This window comes from Palaemon carinicauda, chromosome 8, assembly GCF_036898095.1.
Source record: "Palaemon carinicauda isolate YSFRI2023 chromosome 8, ASM3689809v2, whole genome shotgun sequence".
In the NCBI taxonomy this organism is placed as follows: Eukaryota; Metazoa; Arthropoda; class Malacostraca; order Decapoda; family Palaemonidae; genus Palaemon; species Palaemon carinicauda.
In genome coordinates this window covers 95,368,093-95,385,932 of record NC_090732.1, presented here as the reverse complement: position 1 = coordinate 95,385,932, position 17,840 = coordinate 95,368,093, and the positions used below count along the sequence as shown (strand labels likewise).

The 17,840-nt window shown below is 34.6% G+C and overlaps 1 protein-coding gene across 1 annotated transcript; it reads left to right on the top strand.

Moving 5' to 3' along the window:
- Positions 1-2,227: 2,227 nt before the first annotated feature.
- LOC137645374 (uncharacterized) lies at positions 2,228-2,977 on the top strand. The gene has a single exon (XM_068378182.1). It carries the CDS (start codon positions 2,228-2,230, stop codon positions 2,975-2,977), a length of 750 nt encoding a protein of 249 aa, XP_068234283.1.
- The last annotated feature ends 14,863 nt before the right edge of the window (positions 2,978-17,840 follow it).

The following is a 17,840-nucleotide window of genomic DNA, read 5'->3' as shown; positions in this document are numbered from 1 at the left end:
AAAGTTACTAGTTGTCAATTACGATTAATTTTACGTATTTTTTTTTTTTTTTTTAAAACATCTTTTCTGTCTGCATAAAAACGGAGATATTACAGAATTGGTGTGATATGACAAAACGTTTAAACTTGTTTGCAAGCAATGCTAGTATTAATGAAGTGCAGTTTAATGACATAACTTGATTCAACCAAACCAGTAACAAGAAGTGCAACAAAACCATAGTAGACTTCACAGAAATGATTCTCTGGAAGATATCCTTCCGGTTGTTGGAGACAATTATTACTCACGGTTAGTGGAATCTCTGTCAGTTATTACAAACACTTCAGGGCTATAAACGTTAACACAAATACGAGTTATGAACGTTACCACATACGAATCTTCTCCCTTTGGTTGGGAGGATGTTTGATAAATTTGTATGGCCCATTTATAGAGTATATTATTTAGTTTGTCTACAAAACTCAATTTTATATATATATATATATATATATATATATATATATATATATATATATATATATATATATATATATATATATATATATATATATATATATATATACATATACACACACACACACACACACACATATATATATATATATATATATATATATATATATATATATATATATATATACATATATATATATATATATATATATATATATATATATATATATATATATATATATGTGTGTGTGTGTGTGTGTGTGTGTGTGTGTATGTGTGTGTGTGTGTGTGTGTGTGTAGTGTTTCTGAATTGTTTTCACAAAGAATATTGTAGTGTCGATGACTGTTTTCAATTACAAGTCTCACAACGCAGATTGACACTAATGATCAAAATATCAATTATATTTGGGCTTTCCATATATATTCATAAAACATAAAAAACTTGAATATCGTGTGGGAAAAATTAGAAAATTATGATAAAGTTCAGTTTTATATTTGATATATTTTTTTTTCCTAACTATCTTTACTGCAGCGAGCTATACGGTAAGGAATAATCTTTCTTAGGAATACATACCTGTACTGCACGTTTCACACACGCTTGTACACTGTAACGGTATCTCTGTTTTTTGTATATATCGTTAGCGGTCTCCCCTCGCTCTGATAACCTGTCTAAGCCTGTATGTTCATAATTCATAGTGTATGATTTTTTACTGTTCTTGCTTGGAACGGCTTATATATAAACCCATGATCCGTTGAGATAAAATTAGTTGCATTCACCTCGCCTCTCAATTATCACCTAACTGATCGCTGGCACAATTGGTGACCAACTGAGTGACCAGCTCCCTCCCGCCTTTCCCCCTCACTGCTGTGTCTTATTGGTTGATAATGCCGCCTTCTGACACTGACCTCCCTATCAACGCCATATCCATGAAACTACAACCCTTCGCTAATACAGAGGCATTAGCCTGGTTTCAGCACGCTGAAGTCCCGTTTTGCATCAAGGGCATGACTCACTCAAGAACCAAAGCAGACTTTGTTCTCGCAGCGATCCCCAAGGACACTTTCCCAGAAATCTCCGATTGGCTTTGAGAACAATGAGACACCCCGATAAAGTACAGCGCTCTCGATAATGCACGACGCTCTCGATAACGTGCGACGCTCGCAAAATATACGTCGTGGAGCAGTACTTACCATCGCCAGCCACCCGCATAGTCAACTGTTTTCAGCCCTCTCAGCAACCGATGGGGGAACCAAAAGGCTTCCCTCGGCCTCGGAGAAATGACCAGTATCGTTCTGCTGGAGACGGCTCTCCTCATGAGGTGAACCTACTTTATATCCTTTGAGTATGACACTTACCCGAACCAGTAAGCGCTGCCATGCCCGACGTCGATATTTTGCCAATGAAGGACGTGACGCACTTATGGACAGCCACTTCACCCCCTTCAAGACCTCATCATGCCATGACTCCTGATGAAGAGGACAATTATTCAACATCGTCCAAAGCTGAAGTGTATGTGATATGACACAGATGGCCTCCCCGTGACATGCTGGAGCGGCCACACAGCCGCCTACCATCCACCAATCTCTCACGCTCGAACTAACAACCTCTACAGCCACTAACTGACGCCCATTAGCCGCAGTTACCCATTTAGATTCGAGGCTTCAGCTAATAAATGTGCGAACGGTTGTCAATGGCCAAAAAACATGTAAGTAGGTCATTACTTGTGGCGGTAGCCTTCCATGTCACTAATGTTTTCTTTTACATGATGCAGGTAAAGGCATGCGATTTCTGGTAGACACAGGTGCCTTCCAGTCTGTTCTGCCAAAACTACTCTGCAGGACACGACATAGTCTGTCTAAATCTGCCGATAGCTGCCTAGTAGCTGCGAACAGATCTGCGATACCCATCTACGGTTACGAGAATATCACATTATTGGTTGGAAGCACAAAATGTCACTGGAAGTTTCTCGTTGCTGATGTGACATTGCTAATCCATGGTGCTGATTTCCTTTTACATTACCTCTTCCTGGTTGATGTCGCTCACCAACAGCTAGTCGACACTAAATCTTACTCGTCAACACCTCTCCAACCAGCCTTACTCTCCACATCAGCGTACACAAGGATACCTATGCCCACCACCTCACGATGTATCCAAAAGTTTTCCATCCAGAAATGTTTATCGTCCACGATTCCCGCCAAACATGGTAATTATGACCATATCAAGATGATAGGCCCCTCAGTTTTCACCAGATTCAGGCATCTGATACTGGATCGTTTGGCAGCCACAAAACAAACGTTCACCAAAATGGAAGAAATGGGCCTTTGCCAAAAGTCCTCAAGCCAATGGTTGTCACCCTTACACACCGTTCTAAATAAAGATGGCTCTCTGTGTACTTGTGGGTGGGGATTACAGGTGTCTGAGCATGCAGACAGAAACAGATCACTACCCACTCCCAAACATCGCCGACATGACCTCCTACCTGCAAAAAGCAAAGGTTTTCTCGACATTCGACATCCTGAAGGGATATAATTAGGTGCCCATGAACCCAAAAGACATCCCAGAAACCACGATTACCACCCCCTTTGGTACATATAACTTCAATTACTCCTGTTTTGCTTTCGTAATGCTGGGGCCACTTTTCAATGTCACATCGATGTCATAAAAGGGTGCCTCCATTTCTGTGTATGTTATGTCGACGACATACTTGTGTTCTCTTCCTCTAAAGAGGAACAGCTCCATCACCTACGCATAGTGCTCGACCGCTTACAACAGAACACCCTTGTTGTCCGGTATGACAAGTGTACCTTTGGTGGTAATAAAAAAATTCTGAGTACCAAGTATGTAAGACATATCATACATCACTCCATTGGAAAGATGTCCCTCTCAAGAACTCCAATGCCACCCTCCTCTGTGATGTCATTACTGGTAGACCTAGACCATGGGTTCCTGCTCCCATGCACCGACAAGTGTTTGGTTTCGTTCATGGCCTATCATATCCCTTGCACCAATCTACTGCACAGCTACTGAAGACAAAGTTCATTTGGCATGGCATTACTAATGATGCTAAGGATTGGGTCCTTGCCTTTGCTTCATGACAGACTTCAAAAATACATTGACACACGGAATAAGGAGTGAGCACCATTCCTCAACCTCAGCGCCATTTTTTTCCACATTCACATCGATGCAGTAGGTCCCCTACTCACATCACAAGGACATCGTTACCTGTTTACCATCTTCGACCACTCCACTCTTTGATCTGAAGCCATTCCCATAAAAACTGAATCTTCCAAATTCACTTGCATCTGCCTTACTCTCGGCATGGATAGCGAGATTTGATATCCCTGAACATTTTACTTCTGACAGGGATACCACTTTCACTTCTCAATTGTGGACATCATTAGCGAATCTCCTGGGAATCACCTTTCTTCAGACAAGCACTTACAACCCTGCTACCAATGGAATGGTTGATCGTTTTCTTCGCACCATCAAAGCAGCTTTGATGTCCTGCTGCAAGGACTCCAACTGGTTTACTCAGCTTCCCTGGATCCTCCTGGGACTAAGGACTACTCCTAAGGACACCCTGAATGTCCCGGCAGCTGAAATGGTGTATGGTGACCCGTTGGTCATCCTTGCCGAAATATTTTCCAATGACAACCTCCTCTGACAATATCTAGCTCCTACATCATGTTGTGGAAAAATTTACTCCATGCCGCAAGACTTAAGAGCCCTCAACAAAACAACACATACCAACAGATTTGCACTAGGCATCGAACGTTTTCCTGCGTAGACACCAGCAAGCCACCACTAACGCTCATTACACAGGCCTTTCCTAATGATCCGTCGAACAATGAAGGCGTTCTTACTGAGCAACCGAGACTAAGAAAACTGGGTCTCCATTGATCGCCTTAAACCTGTGTGTCTCCTACAAGGTGACCCACCTACAGTGTGCTTCTCCAGAACAGGGAGCCCTATTTCCCATGTATGTCTTTTTTAAGGGGGGAGCATGTACCACATGTGTTTCACACACGCTGTACACTCTAACGGTATTTGTTTTTTGTATATATTGTATTGCTTTCCCCTTCACCCTGATAACTTGTTTAAGCCTGTATGTTTATCAATCATTGTGTTTGAATTTTTGTGCTATTCTTGCTTGTAACGGCTTGTATATAAACTCATGATCCGTTGAAATAAAGTTAGTTGCATCCACCCGCATTTCAGATATCACCTAACTGCTCGCTTGCACATAGCATTCTGCCATGATTATACAGAAATATACTGCGTCTTAGTATTTATAGTGTCTTTGCAGCATGTTTATTTTTTCAAGTGACTCAGTGCAAATGAGCAATGTCCAAAAGGTTATTACAGTATCTTTTTTACTACTATTAAACTTAACGAATGTTGTGAATTCACACGGTATAGACCTCAATGTTCAAAAAATCCAGTTTCTTTAAAATCACAACCACCGTCCCTTCATGTATACATGCTATAATACACAATGAAATAAGTATGTTGAATACTGAGGATATATCCGTTATTTTACGACATTAAATTAAGTTCACTGATGGGTATTAGTTAATATTATCAAGTTGTTTTTGTGAAAGATCAGATACATTTAGGATTCAGCTTTTTTCCAGTATCTTTTTATAACATAACGTTGTCTCTCTCAACATAACAAAATAAAAAGGCTTTTACACACCAGGCTGTGAATTTGATAGTCACATATGCTATCAGCGTTATAATATTTATCATTATTTCCCATTCTAAAATTCCTTGGCATCTTTATCGTCCACTTTCTCTGGGTTCGCATATAACTTTCTCTAATTCAAATGGGCTGCGAAAGGATGAGTACGTGCTCCACTAATGTGTCGGGGCAATCCTTTCACTTACTTTATCTAATTTATTAAAAATATTTACTCTTGTATTTAGACCGATTTGATTTTACCCTAACATCTAGCCTAAACCACCTTCTTACATTTTTGGGCTAATAATATATTTTGATGTTTCGTAGAAATTAATTCATATGGCTTCAGTTCTCTCAAATCAACCAGTTTTCCTATTTTATTATACCAACTTATATTTGTTACCATTAATAGTGCGGTAAGTGTCTTTCTCATTACTTTTATCAGTGTCCCTGAGAGATATGCTCCTTACCTATAGTTTTTTTTTTTCATAAGTATTCTCATTTATATCTTTTCCAAGTCTAATAATAAATATGCAAATGATTCTGCTATCTGCTTTGCAGATCTTTGGCAATTTTGTATTCTTCATTAATTAATTGTGCTTTAGTAAAATTAATTCAGATTTGAATTAATCCGTATACATTTATCCATTACTTATCAATGGTGACAAACATAAACTGGACAAAAAAAAAGAAGAAAAAAAAAAAAAAAAAAAACTTAGTTGTTGAAAAGACTGAACCCATTTGAAGAAATTTAGCAAATTGTTACTAACTTCATGCTTTATTAGCAACTTTGAAAATGCCAAGGGCAATGACAAGACATTGCTATAAGTTCTTGAGAAAAGATGACCGGATATGAGTGAGGAAGGACATGGGATTGGATCAAGTTTTTAAAAGAAGAATAATGGCTAAGTTAAAAATAAGTAATACAAAGAACAACTCCATGATTATTGATTGGCTTGGAAAATTGTAATATTTCACTGCAATAGCTTATGAAAGTAAAATGGCGTACGAAGAAAATATTTATGAATAGGAAAAGCGAAATAGAGGAAATGGAAACCATGAGTAATCAGCAGTCATTGAGGATCGAGGAGGGAGACCATTAGCTTTTAACGAGACATGTTGTTAGTAAGAATTGAAGAGAGCAATATTAAGGCCAATCGACGTTTGAATGAACCAATTATCTTAAATGATAAAGTAATATATCCCTAATACATCCAGCCAGCATCTCTCTAATATAAAAAATTAAGAGATTACGGTATCGTGAAACAAAGATATCACAGCCCAGTGACACTAAACGGAAAAAGAAATAGGACTTCGATTTTATTTTAGTGATAGTGACATAAGAAGTAAATAAAAAATGGATTGGTGGAAAGGATACATTTAGGCTAGTTGGTATTAGATGACTTAAATAAGACAATATATTATAATGGCCTTGAAAATCAGTGTTGAGGACCATGTAGCTTTCAATGTTACAGAGTATCCGTGACATAGAGAATCTCAGATAGCTCATGAATGAGCCCCGGAATTCAGACAGGTGATGAACTTTCAATAAATTAGTTTCGAAAGTTGAAAAATAATGATACCAGCAAAGAAAATTAAGACTAGTGTCAAGAATTAAAAAATAAAATAATAGATTTAGGGTTCATGAATTTTTAACATATCTGATCATACTTAGATAATTACAAATTCGTCTTTAGATCGGAAACGAGTAGGAGATTCAAGTAGGAAAGGTAAGACGGATCAATAGAAGCATCACTTGACATTGCTCTTCAGAGAGCAGATGATTAGGGAGAGATAATGAGATGTCGTGTTCAGCAGAGACGGTGATGGATGGAAAATCATGAAGATTTGAATAACGAAAAGAGAAAGTTCAGTAATGTGACGAAATGTTATCTAAATGGCATAATATATCAAATAGTTTTGGGAGATGTGTCCAGTCTCATCTCAGCAGATGCATTGTCGAACCTGCCACTCTATAGAATTGATAAAAAAAAATAAAATAAAATAAAATAATAATAAACAGGTACCTATGGTAAAATCGAAGTAAATAAGTATTAAATGGTTTATATAAATGAAAGCGTTTTGCTATCGATATATATATCTCGAAAAATACGTTTTTTAAGATACTTTTTGGACATCAACAATACAACTTGCGTGGTTGGCCGAAGTAATCTTGAACCGGTGTGTGAAGCAGATATTCCAAACTCTTTTGAGTTTTTAGTCAACATCTCGTAACAGCTCTTTTCCCATTTTCCCCTCAATTTTGGTATCAAATAAATACTTGAACTAAGTAAAAGGTCACTACTTATTCTAAACTAAACCCAAGACTCCCCCGTGATCTATAATTACTTTTTAAAGTGTATCCTTTATTTTTCAGTTGATATGAATTATCATTTATTGACCCTTCACTCGTATTGTAGATTATAACTAAATCATTAGTTACCAAGTAAAACACCTGACAAACTCAATTCAATTACAAACCATAGATGTCCCAATAATTTATCTGAAAATCACCGAATGTTCTTTTTAAATAAAGTATCTGTTACATGTTTATTTAAATAAATGAGTTGTTATATTGCATACCACGTATTACCATTACCTGATGCCGAATATTTTAGGATCACTGTAGATAAGACAGCAATATCAATCAATATTTCCCAAACTTTATATTTTTCATTAACCTTTTATCCTGTTGATTTGAGAGAGAGAGAGAGAGAGAGAGAGAGAGAGAGAGAGAGAGAGAGAGAGAGAGAGAGACTGTTTCAATTTTCTTTGTCCCTTTCTCTCGCCTTTCTCTTTTAAACCTTAACTACTTTTAAGTAGAATACGATAGGTATACAGTAAAGAAAGAGAAATATACTGATGAAGGACTTCAAAGAATAGTATAAAATTTTCCAATTCTTATAATAGCTAAGAGAGAATTATTTATCGATTTCAATATTAGAATGGCATAACTAGGTTATTCATAAATGGTTGACTGTAGAGTATATGGAGGAATTACAGAAATCCAGTTATTGTTTCACCGTTCGGGCACAAGTGCACTTAATGGAACGATGAAGTGGCAGTCTAGAAAATAGCAATCCAATATATATGATCCTTCAGCAGTATCTAGGTTGCCGTGAATTAGTTTATTTAATTGATACGCTTAATTGCAATATTGGCTGTAAAAGAATTCGGGTTTAAGTCAGATCCATTCACAGTTAAGGAATATCGTTATTCTCTTCATATTATTTTTAAGGTGGACTTTATCGTTGCAAATTTGACTCAGGTTAATGCTCTGTGCGGTATGAAGAGTAAATGCTGCCTGATTTTCATCTGCTTCATTTCAACTAGTTACATACCGAAACACATACAAACATACGTACAGAAGTAGACATTCACCCCCACACAAATCACACACACCTATATATATATATATATATATATATATATATATATATATATATATATATATATATATATATATATATATATATATATATATAAATACATACATGACTATATATATATATATATATATATATATATATATATATGTAAATTTGACTATATCTCTTTATATATATATATATATATATATATATATATATATATATATATATATATATATATATATATATATGTAAATTTGACTATATCTCTTTACAAGAATTTCATTCTATGAGGTAAGGGCCGATGTTCGTATTTTCTATAGATTCAACCAATTTCAGAGTTCAATCTTGAATAAATCGATGGCAAATCACTAATCCAGTTTCCCTGGATCTCACACAACTCTTAAAATCAAAAGAAAATTACACAGTTGGCAACTTTTATGGGAAATGCTAATGATTAGCTGTTTTATGCATAAAATTAACTTTCATTTATCACCACAACCTAAATTCAGATATCAATGCTTCTGTTCATTTGTTTGGTTGCTTTCATGGACAGGCTATTCTAATTCAATTGTTTGAAGGGTCATCAAGAATAACAGTGACACACATTCAACTCACGACATGTTTCAGGGTTCTCTCTCTTTTTTTTTTTTTTTTTTTTTTTTTTTTAGCCAACTTTACTGTTCTCCCTTTAAGCAGGTATTAGTTAAGCATTAAAAAAGTTTCATTTCTGTCGATTCTTTTGTATCCTCATCCATATTTAAAAATAGTCTTAGATACATTTGATCTTTAGGAATATCAGATGAAGTCATCTTTGATATGTTTCAAAGAATTATTGCACTTTTACGTAAATGTTTAACTTTTCTCAGTGAGAGAGTTTCTCAAACATCATCTGTTTGCTAGGACATATCGGCTCATGTGTCTTGCAAATAAGAGTTACATGAAAATGAGGATAAAGCAGTCATAGAACCATTATTTGCCATAGTAAAATCTTTGCTTAATATCAGATTTTAGATCTATAAACTGATTTTTGAGAAACACGTTGAAAGGCTAGATGTTCTCTTCATCAAAACACTTAAATTACCCAAAATGGCAAGCACATTGGATTTCACTTTTTCAGTAATTGCTCTTCAATGGTAAGAAAAACAGATATATAGGTGAAATAAGGATATCTATTTATTGCCATTAATTAATGCAGTAATATGAAAATATGAGCTATTATAAATACACACTTCTTTTCCTGCCAATTGTCAAGAATATTCCTATTCAATCTAGAAGAAAACTAATTTATGCCTAATAACTTGACCTATAAGATTATCAACAGAATATTTCACCCATCGAATGACAACAAAGGGACCTTCCTAAGCCATACTAGTTGTGAATCATCTTTATTGTACTGTAAAAACAGTCTCGGACATATCCATCGGGGACACTTTTCCGGGTAATTGGAATTTGTGACAGGGTTGGTAGCTCTAACAAGGAAGTGGGACAGTCTTCATTTACTGGGGTATAGGATTGTGTACCGAAATCAACGGCCAAATTCTACATTAACTCAAATCGACCAAATTATTCATTGCTTAGTATTATTTTTATTATTATCATAATTAAGGTACAAGCCTAGTTAAAAAAGAATGATGGTAGAAGCGCATGAACTCCCACAGGGAAAAATAGTCCAGTGAGGAAAGAAAATAAGGAAATAAATCAACTATAGAAGAAGAAATGAATAATTAAAATAACATATTTCAAGAACAGTAACAACATTAAATCATCCATGTCTATAATGTAAAAGGACTTAAGTCAGCCTGTTGAACATAAGAATATTCGCTGCAAGGTTTAACTTTTCAAGTTCCACCGATTCAACTACCTCATTAGGAAAATTATTCGACAACTTGGTCACAGTTAGACTAAAACTTCTACAATACTGTATAGTGTAGAGCCTCACGGTGGAGAAGGCATGACTAATAGAATCAATTGCATACCTAGTATTAAGAACAGGATGGTACTGTACAGGAAGATCTGAATGCAATGGATGGTCAGAATTATCAAAAATCTTATGCAACACACATACCGGACTAAATGAACGACTGTATTATTATTATCATTATTATTATTATCATTATCATTATTATTTTTATTACTTGGTAAGCTACAAACCTAGTTGGAAAAGTAGGATGCTCTAAACTCAGGGCTTCAACAGGGAAAATAACCCAATGAGGAAAGGAACCAAGGAAAAATGAAATATTTCAAGAACAGTAATAATATTGAAATAAATATTTCCTATATAAACTATTAAAACTTTAACAAAAAAAGAGGAAGAGTCTCTTCTACTCTTACCCAGAGGAAAATGGCCTGAACAATTACAGCACAGTAGTTAAACCCTTGAGTGAAGAAGAATTTTTTGGCAATCTCAGTGTTGTCAGATGTATGGGGACAGAGGAGAATATGTAAAGAATAGGCCATACTATTTGGTGTATGTGTAGGCAAAGGGAAAATGAACTGTAACGAGAGAGAAGGTTCCAATGTAGTACTTTCTGGCCAGTCATACGACCCAATAACTCTCTAGCGGCAGTATCTCAACGGTTGGCTGGTGCCCTGGCCAACCTACAACCTAGTATTATTTAAAGGCATGTTTTAATCCGAGTTTGTAGTTTATAACATGCCAAATCTGTAAAAATCTCCAAAATAAAATTGCAATTCATCTCTAAAATGACAAATCGTTTACGACGTTCTCTCTCTCTCTCTCTCTCTCTCTCTCTCTCTCTCTCTCTCCAATACATTATATGTCATTGTTTATCATAAAAATATTGTTCATATAAACTGCGTGTTCTCATCATAAAATTTTTCTCGTTTTTTATATCATCATTGCAATAATTACTATCATTATATTTATAAATGGGAATTTAATAATCAGAATCAGCCAGTGAACAGAAAGCAAAATGCCCAATTTTATGCTATACTAAAAAAAAATATTTAGTCGAAATGCATGATTTGTAGGGAATTCCACGAAAGCCTGTAGTCTGTATAGGTGTGTGGTTTCTAGCAAATCACCAAACAACAGACTTATCGTCTGGCCCAAATATAACGACTCAAACCACCTGCTTTGAAAGTCTAGGTTTGTAAAGCAGAAAAGAATGATAACAAGAGGACAAATTGTGGCATTTAATGATATTGGCCTTTCCTCACAAGCTATAAGCTGCACGTCTTATATCTAGACCACCTGTGAACAGGTTAGACAAGCAGATGGGCAAAGGTTGTATTCACTCCGCTAACTAGGTCAGTAAAAAGATCTTTTCGCCTCCTGTTCGTTTTATTGCTCTCGGCACTTCATAAGATTAATATTTTTTTTATGATTTCATTAAAATTCCCATGATTAATATCTCATCGTTCAGGAAAGACTCATAAGATAATGGTAGCGGCCGGGTTAAGCTGAGCCTCAGGAGGCCTTGAGGAATTATCAAGTCTAGATTCCATGGTTTACCTCCTAAAAGTCTATACAGTATCCTTCATCTTAATATAAAAAAAATGTGCTTCGATCTAAATTATCCTATGTATTAAACACATCTAAAGTGTTGCACAAGAATTAATTTGAGCGTTTATGTATGTATGTATGTATGTATGTATGTATGTATATGTATATGTATATGTATATATATAAATATATGTATATATATAAATATATATATATATATATATATTATATATATTTATATATATAATATATATATTTATATTTAATATATATATATATATATATATATATATATTTATATATATATATATATATATATATATATAGTAAAGTATATATAACACACTCATATGTGTGGGGATACCTTTGCAAAGTGAAAGGGTTTGCACATTGCAATGCCAAAACCCAGACATGTATATCGCAACCCCGACTCGTCCCCCAAGCGGCAGTGAAACGACTGACAAAGATAGTGAAAAAATTCCAATTGCGAAAGCAGATAGACCGGGAGACTAAATCTCTCCTTAATCAATTGCAGCACGCCTAAAAGAAGTTTTTAAGGATTTAGATTGGGAAAATGTAGGAATTGATATCAAAGGGGAATTCTTTTGCAACTTACGAGTTGTAAATGGCATAGTTGTGTTTAGTGAATCATGGAAGTAATTACATAATATGATAGAAGAATCGAATAAGGAAAGCAGAAATGTAGGACTGAAAATGAATATGAGTAAAACTAAGAAAACGTTCAATAAAAATGCAGAAAAACAATAAATAAGAATTACAGAAGAACCTCTAGTGATTGTTGATGAATATACATACTTAGGACAGAAAGTAAATGTTTCTCCACGACACTAGACCAAAATTCAAAGAAGGATAAGCATTGGATAGAGAGCATTTGGCAAACAAAAAAGGAGTTTAGAAGGAAAAATGCCACTTTCTATAAAAAGAAAAGTATCTAATGAGAGGATCTTTCCAGTATTAACTTATGCATCAGAAACTTGGAGCCTAACTAAAGCCTTAGAACATAAGCTAGGTACAATTCAAGGAGCAATGGAAAGTATAATGATGGGAATAACACTAACAGACAGAAAAAGACCAACATGGATACGAGAGCAAACTAAAGTAGAGAATAGCATCCTGTTTTTCCAACTTGGGTTGTATATATATATATATATATATATATATTTATATATATATATATATATATACCTGTGTGTGTATGTGTGCGTATATATATACATGTATATATATATATATATATATATATGAGAGAGAGAGAGAGAGAGAGAGAGAGAGAGAGAGAGAGCCTTACCTTATTGCCTTATTTTTTGTTTGGGTTCCCCCAGGTCCCTCAGTGTGAGGCACCTCGTATATCCACCAGAGAGTTGCTAATGCATCTTCCGGTGTATTTTGCATCTTCCAGTCTTGGATGGTCTGGGATGCATCTTAGGTATTTATCGAGCTTATTTTTAAACACATCTACGCTCACTCCTGATATGTTTCTTAGATGAGCTGGCAGCACATTAAATAGTCGCTGCATTATCGATGCTGGTGCGTAGTGGATTAATGTCCTGTGCGCCTTTCTTAGTTTACCTGGTATATTTTTTGGCACTATTAATCTACCTCGGCTTGCTCTTTCTGATATTTTTAGCTCCATGATGTTTTCAGTAATTCCTTCTATTTGCTTCCATGCTTGTATTATCATGTAGCATTCTCTTCTCCTTTCTAGACTGTATAGTTTTAAAAATTTCAGTCTTTCTCAGTAGTCAAGGTCCTTAACTTCTTCTATTCTAGCAGTATAGGACCTTTGTACACTCTCTATTTGCGCAATATCCTTTTGGTAGTGTGGGTACCATATCACATTGCAGTACTCGAGTGTACTACGTACATAAGTTTTGTAAAGCATAATCATGTGTTCAGCTTTCCTCGTTTTAAAGTGTCTGAATAACATTCCCAGTTTTGCTTTACATTTAGCCAACAGTGTTGCTATTTGGTCGTTGCATAACATATTCCTATTTAACATTACACCAAGGTCTTTAATTGCTTCCTTGTTTGTGATTGTCTCATTATTAGGTCCCTTGTATGCATATACCATTCCTTCTCTGTTTCCATGATTTATTGATTCGAATTTATCGGAGTTAAATACCATCCTATTTATCTCCGCCCATTCATATATTTTGTTTAGATCTCTTTGTAGTGAGTTCCTATCTTCATCACAAGTAATTTCTCTACTTATTCTTGTGTCATCGGCGAAACTTCTCACTACGGAGTTTTCAACATCACAGTCTATGTCTGAGATCATAATAACAAACAGCAGTGCAGCTAATACCGTACCTTGTGGCACACCAGATATTACCTGGGCCTCATCTGATTTCTCGTCATTTGCAACCACTATCTGTTTTCTGTTTTGCAGGAATTCTTTTACCCATTTTCCTATCTTTCCCACAATATTATGCTTTCTCATTTTTTTCTCCAATATGTTATGGTCTACCTTGTCAAAGGCTTTTGCAAAATCTAGATAGATCACATCTGTGTCTTTTTAATTTTTCATATTTTTTTATATGTTTTCATAGTGTGCTATCAGTTGGGTCTGTGTACTTTTTCCAGGTACGAAACCGTGTTGACCCATATTAAACAAATTATTTTTAACCAAATGGTTCATTATTTTCTTTTTTATTACCCTCTCATACACTTTCATAATATGTGATGTTAGACTAACAGGTCTATAATTGCTTGCCTCTAGTCTTGATCCACTTTTGAAGATAGGGGTTATATAAGCTAATTTATGTTTAACATATATCTCGCTCATATCTACACTTTGTCTTAGCAGTATTGCAAGCGGCTTCGCGATAGTGTTTGCAGTTTTTTTTAACAAAATCGCTGGAACTCCATCTGGTCCGGCTGCCGATCCATTTTTAATTTCGTTTATAGCCATAACAATATCTGCTTCATTAATATCTATATCCGTTAGATACTCAACATTTTCTTCTCTCATTTCTGTTTCATTATTCTCATTCGCAATTCTTGGTGTGAACTCACTCTTATATTTTTCTGTTAATATGTTGCATATTTCCTTTTTTTCATTCGTTAGCCGTCCTTCAATTCTTAGAGGGCCTATTTCTATTCTCCTTTTATTCATCTTTTTTACATAGGAGTAAAGTACTTTGGGGTTTCTTTTTATATTTTGAAGTGTCCTTTCTTCTAAGTCCCTTTTTTCATTTTCTTTCGACTGTATAATCTTTTGTTCTGCATTTTCTATCTTACATTTTATTTCCCTCATTTTCCACACATTTTTTTCTTTTGCAAGATTTTTCTTCCACTTTCTAATTTTCTGAAATAAGATCCTTCTGTCTCTTGGTATGCACGTCTTTTGTTTATTGTTTTTTTTCGGTACATATTTTTCAACAATTTTCTCCAGTATATTGTACAGTATGTCCGTATTTACCTGTATATTATCACTTACAAATACATTTTTCCATTCTTTATTCAGTTCTTCATTTATTTCTGACCATTTTATATTTTTACTGTAAAAATTATATTTTCCATATCCTTCCCAAAGTTTTGTGCTTTTATTAATTCTGCGATCACTTGCTTTGGAATGGACTATCAATTCTATGACATTGTGGTCTGAAATTCCCGTGTTATACACTATTATTTCTTTAACATAATTCACCTCATTCACAAATACTAGATCTAGGACATTTTCCTTTCTTGTTGGAATGTGGTTTATTTGTTGCATATTATGTTCTAAAAGCATATCTTGAAGCTTTTCAAATTGCCTCTTATCTTCTGCGCTACTATTACTATCTTTTTTATATGTATACATACAACCACTTTCTTCTATCCGTTCTTTCCAATCCACGAAAGGAAAGTTAAAATCTCCGGATAGGAGTATATTCCAGTCTTTATGGTTTCTACATATATCATCTATTTTTTCTATTATTATGTCAAACTCCTTAGTGTTTGGGGGTCTGTAAAAACTACAATATTCATTAGTTTTTCAAATTCAAATTCTACCGCAGTCAATTCACATTCTGTGTTGCTGTATTTTTCACATACTTTTCCTTGATTTATGTCTCTTCCATATATTGCAGTTCCCCCTTGATTCCTATTTTTTTCTGTCTGATCTATAAGTTTGGAAACCCTTTATCTGGTCATCACTGCCAGTCTCTTGGGAATACCATGTTTCACTTATATTTAATATATCTATTTTTTCAATTTGGGTTAGTTCTTCTAAGAACTATATTTTCCTTTTAGAGTTACTCGTGACTAAACCCTGTGCATTCATTACTATTATGGTTTGTGTTTCATCCCCATTATTTAATATTGGTAATAATATGGATTCCCCCATGCTTCCTTCCTGTTCTGATATGATGTTCTTTTCTTCATTTCCCGGAATTCTGCCATTAAAAAATCCAACTTTTCTATTATATTTGCTCTTTCGCCTTCATATTTATTTGTGTGTGTATACCTGCAACTGTCTCCATATCTGCACCACCCCCTGGCATTATAGATGCATTCTTTGTAGTTGGGCTCTAAATGTGCAGGTTTGGGTTGAAAGGCCTCATATCTCAGAGAGAGAGAGAGAGAGAGAGAGAGAGAGAGAGAGAGAGAGAGAGAGAGAGTCAAATTAATACTTGAAATTCTATTTCCTGATCGTATAACCTTAAAAATACTCTTAATGTCATTTTTTCACTCGAATAACGTATTGAATTAATTTAAGCGCTCTTAGTCCACAAAATATTAACCGCGGATCCGTAATTGAACCACCCTGAGGAAAAAAAAATCGTCATTCGACGTTCTGTAAATTACTGTATAAGCATATGTTATTAATTCTTTAACTAATTCTGTACACTGATATCAGAATAACAGTAAAGGTAATGGTAGCAATGGTAATGATAAATTATGACGAAATCATGGTGATGATAAATATATATATATATATATATATGTGTGTGTGTGTGTGTGTGTGCGTGTGTGTGTGTGTATATATATATATATATATACTGTATATATATATATATATATATACTGTATATATATATATATATATATATATATATTATTACTATTATTATTACTAGCCAAGCGACAACCCTAGTTGGAAAAGCAAGATGTTATAAGCCCAAGGGCCCTAATAGGGAAAATAGCCCAGTGAGGAAAAGAGATAAGCAAATAAACAAATGATTAGAACAAATTAACAATAAATTATTCTAAAAACAGTAACAAAGTCAAAACAGATATGTCATATATAAACTATAAAAAGACTTAGGTCAGCCTGTTCTGTATGAAAACATTTGCTGCACCTTTGAACTTTCACCCAGTTTCATTTTACCTTCCTAGTCAGGTCTACCATTATGAGTCCTGTTACAATTTTAATAACTTTCTATTTTTTATCAGGGAGAATTAAACAATTCAAATTTGAGTAGATTTGAGTTTGAGAGGGCACAAAAATGGATGACACGTTAATATTGTGCATGTTGTGCTAGTAGATTGCCAATAACTGTGTTGGTAAATATCTTTTTATGGTACTAGAGGCATGGAAAAGAGAATTAGTATTTTCCAATTAAACAACATAAAGTTTATAAGAAGATTACCTACATCAATTCAGAACCTGAGTCAATTTTAAAACTTGCTGTATACTTTGAGTGAAAAAGATTTTATTGATGTCATGAAGTTTGGGAAATAAATCTTCCATGTAAACAGTGTCGTGAAAACACTTAAAGTTTGTTAATAACATTTTTCATAAATCCTGTCAAGAGAAATGATAAGTGGGGAAGAAGAGTCCAGAGTCACTGTAGGATGGTGCCATTGTAAATAGCATTTACATATTATTAGGGTATCAGGTACGAAAAGAAGATTATGACAATCAAT

Bases quoted from the DNA above. Each gene is read 5' to 3' on its own strand.
- LOC137645374 (XM_068378182.1), top strand. From the start codon at position 2,228: ATGCGATTTCTGGTAGACACAGGTGCCTTCCAGTCTGTTCTGCCAAAA.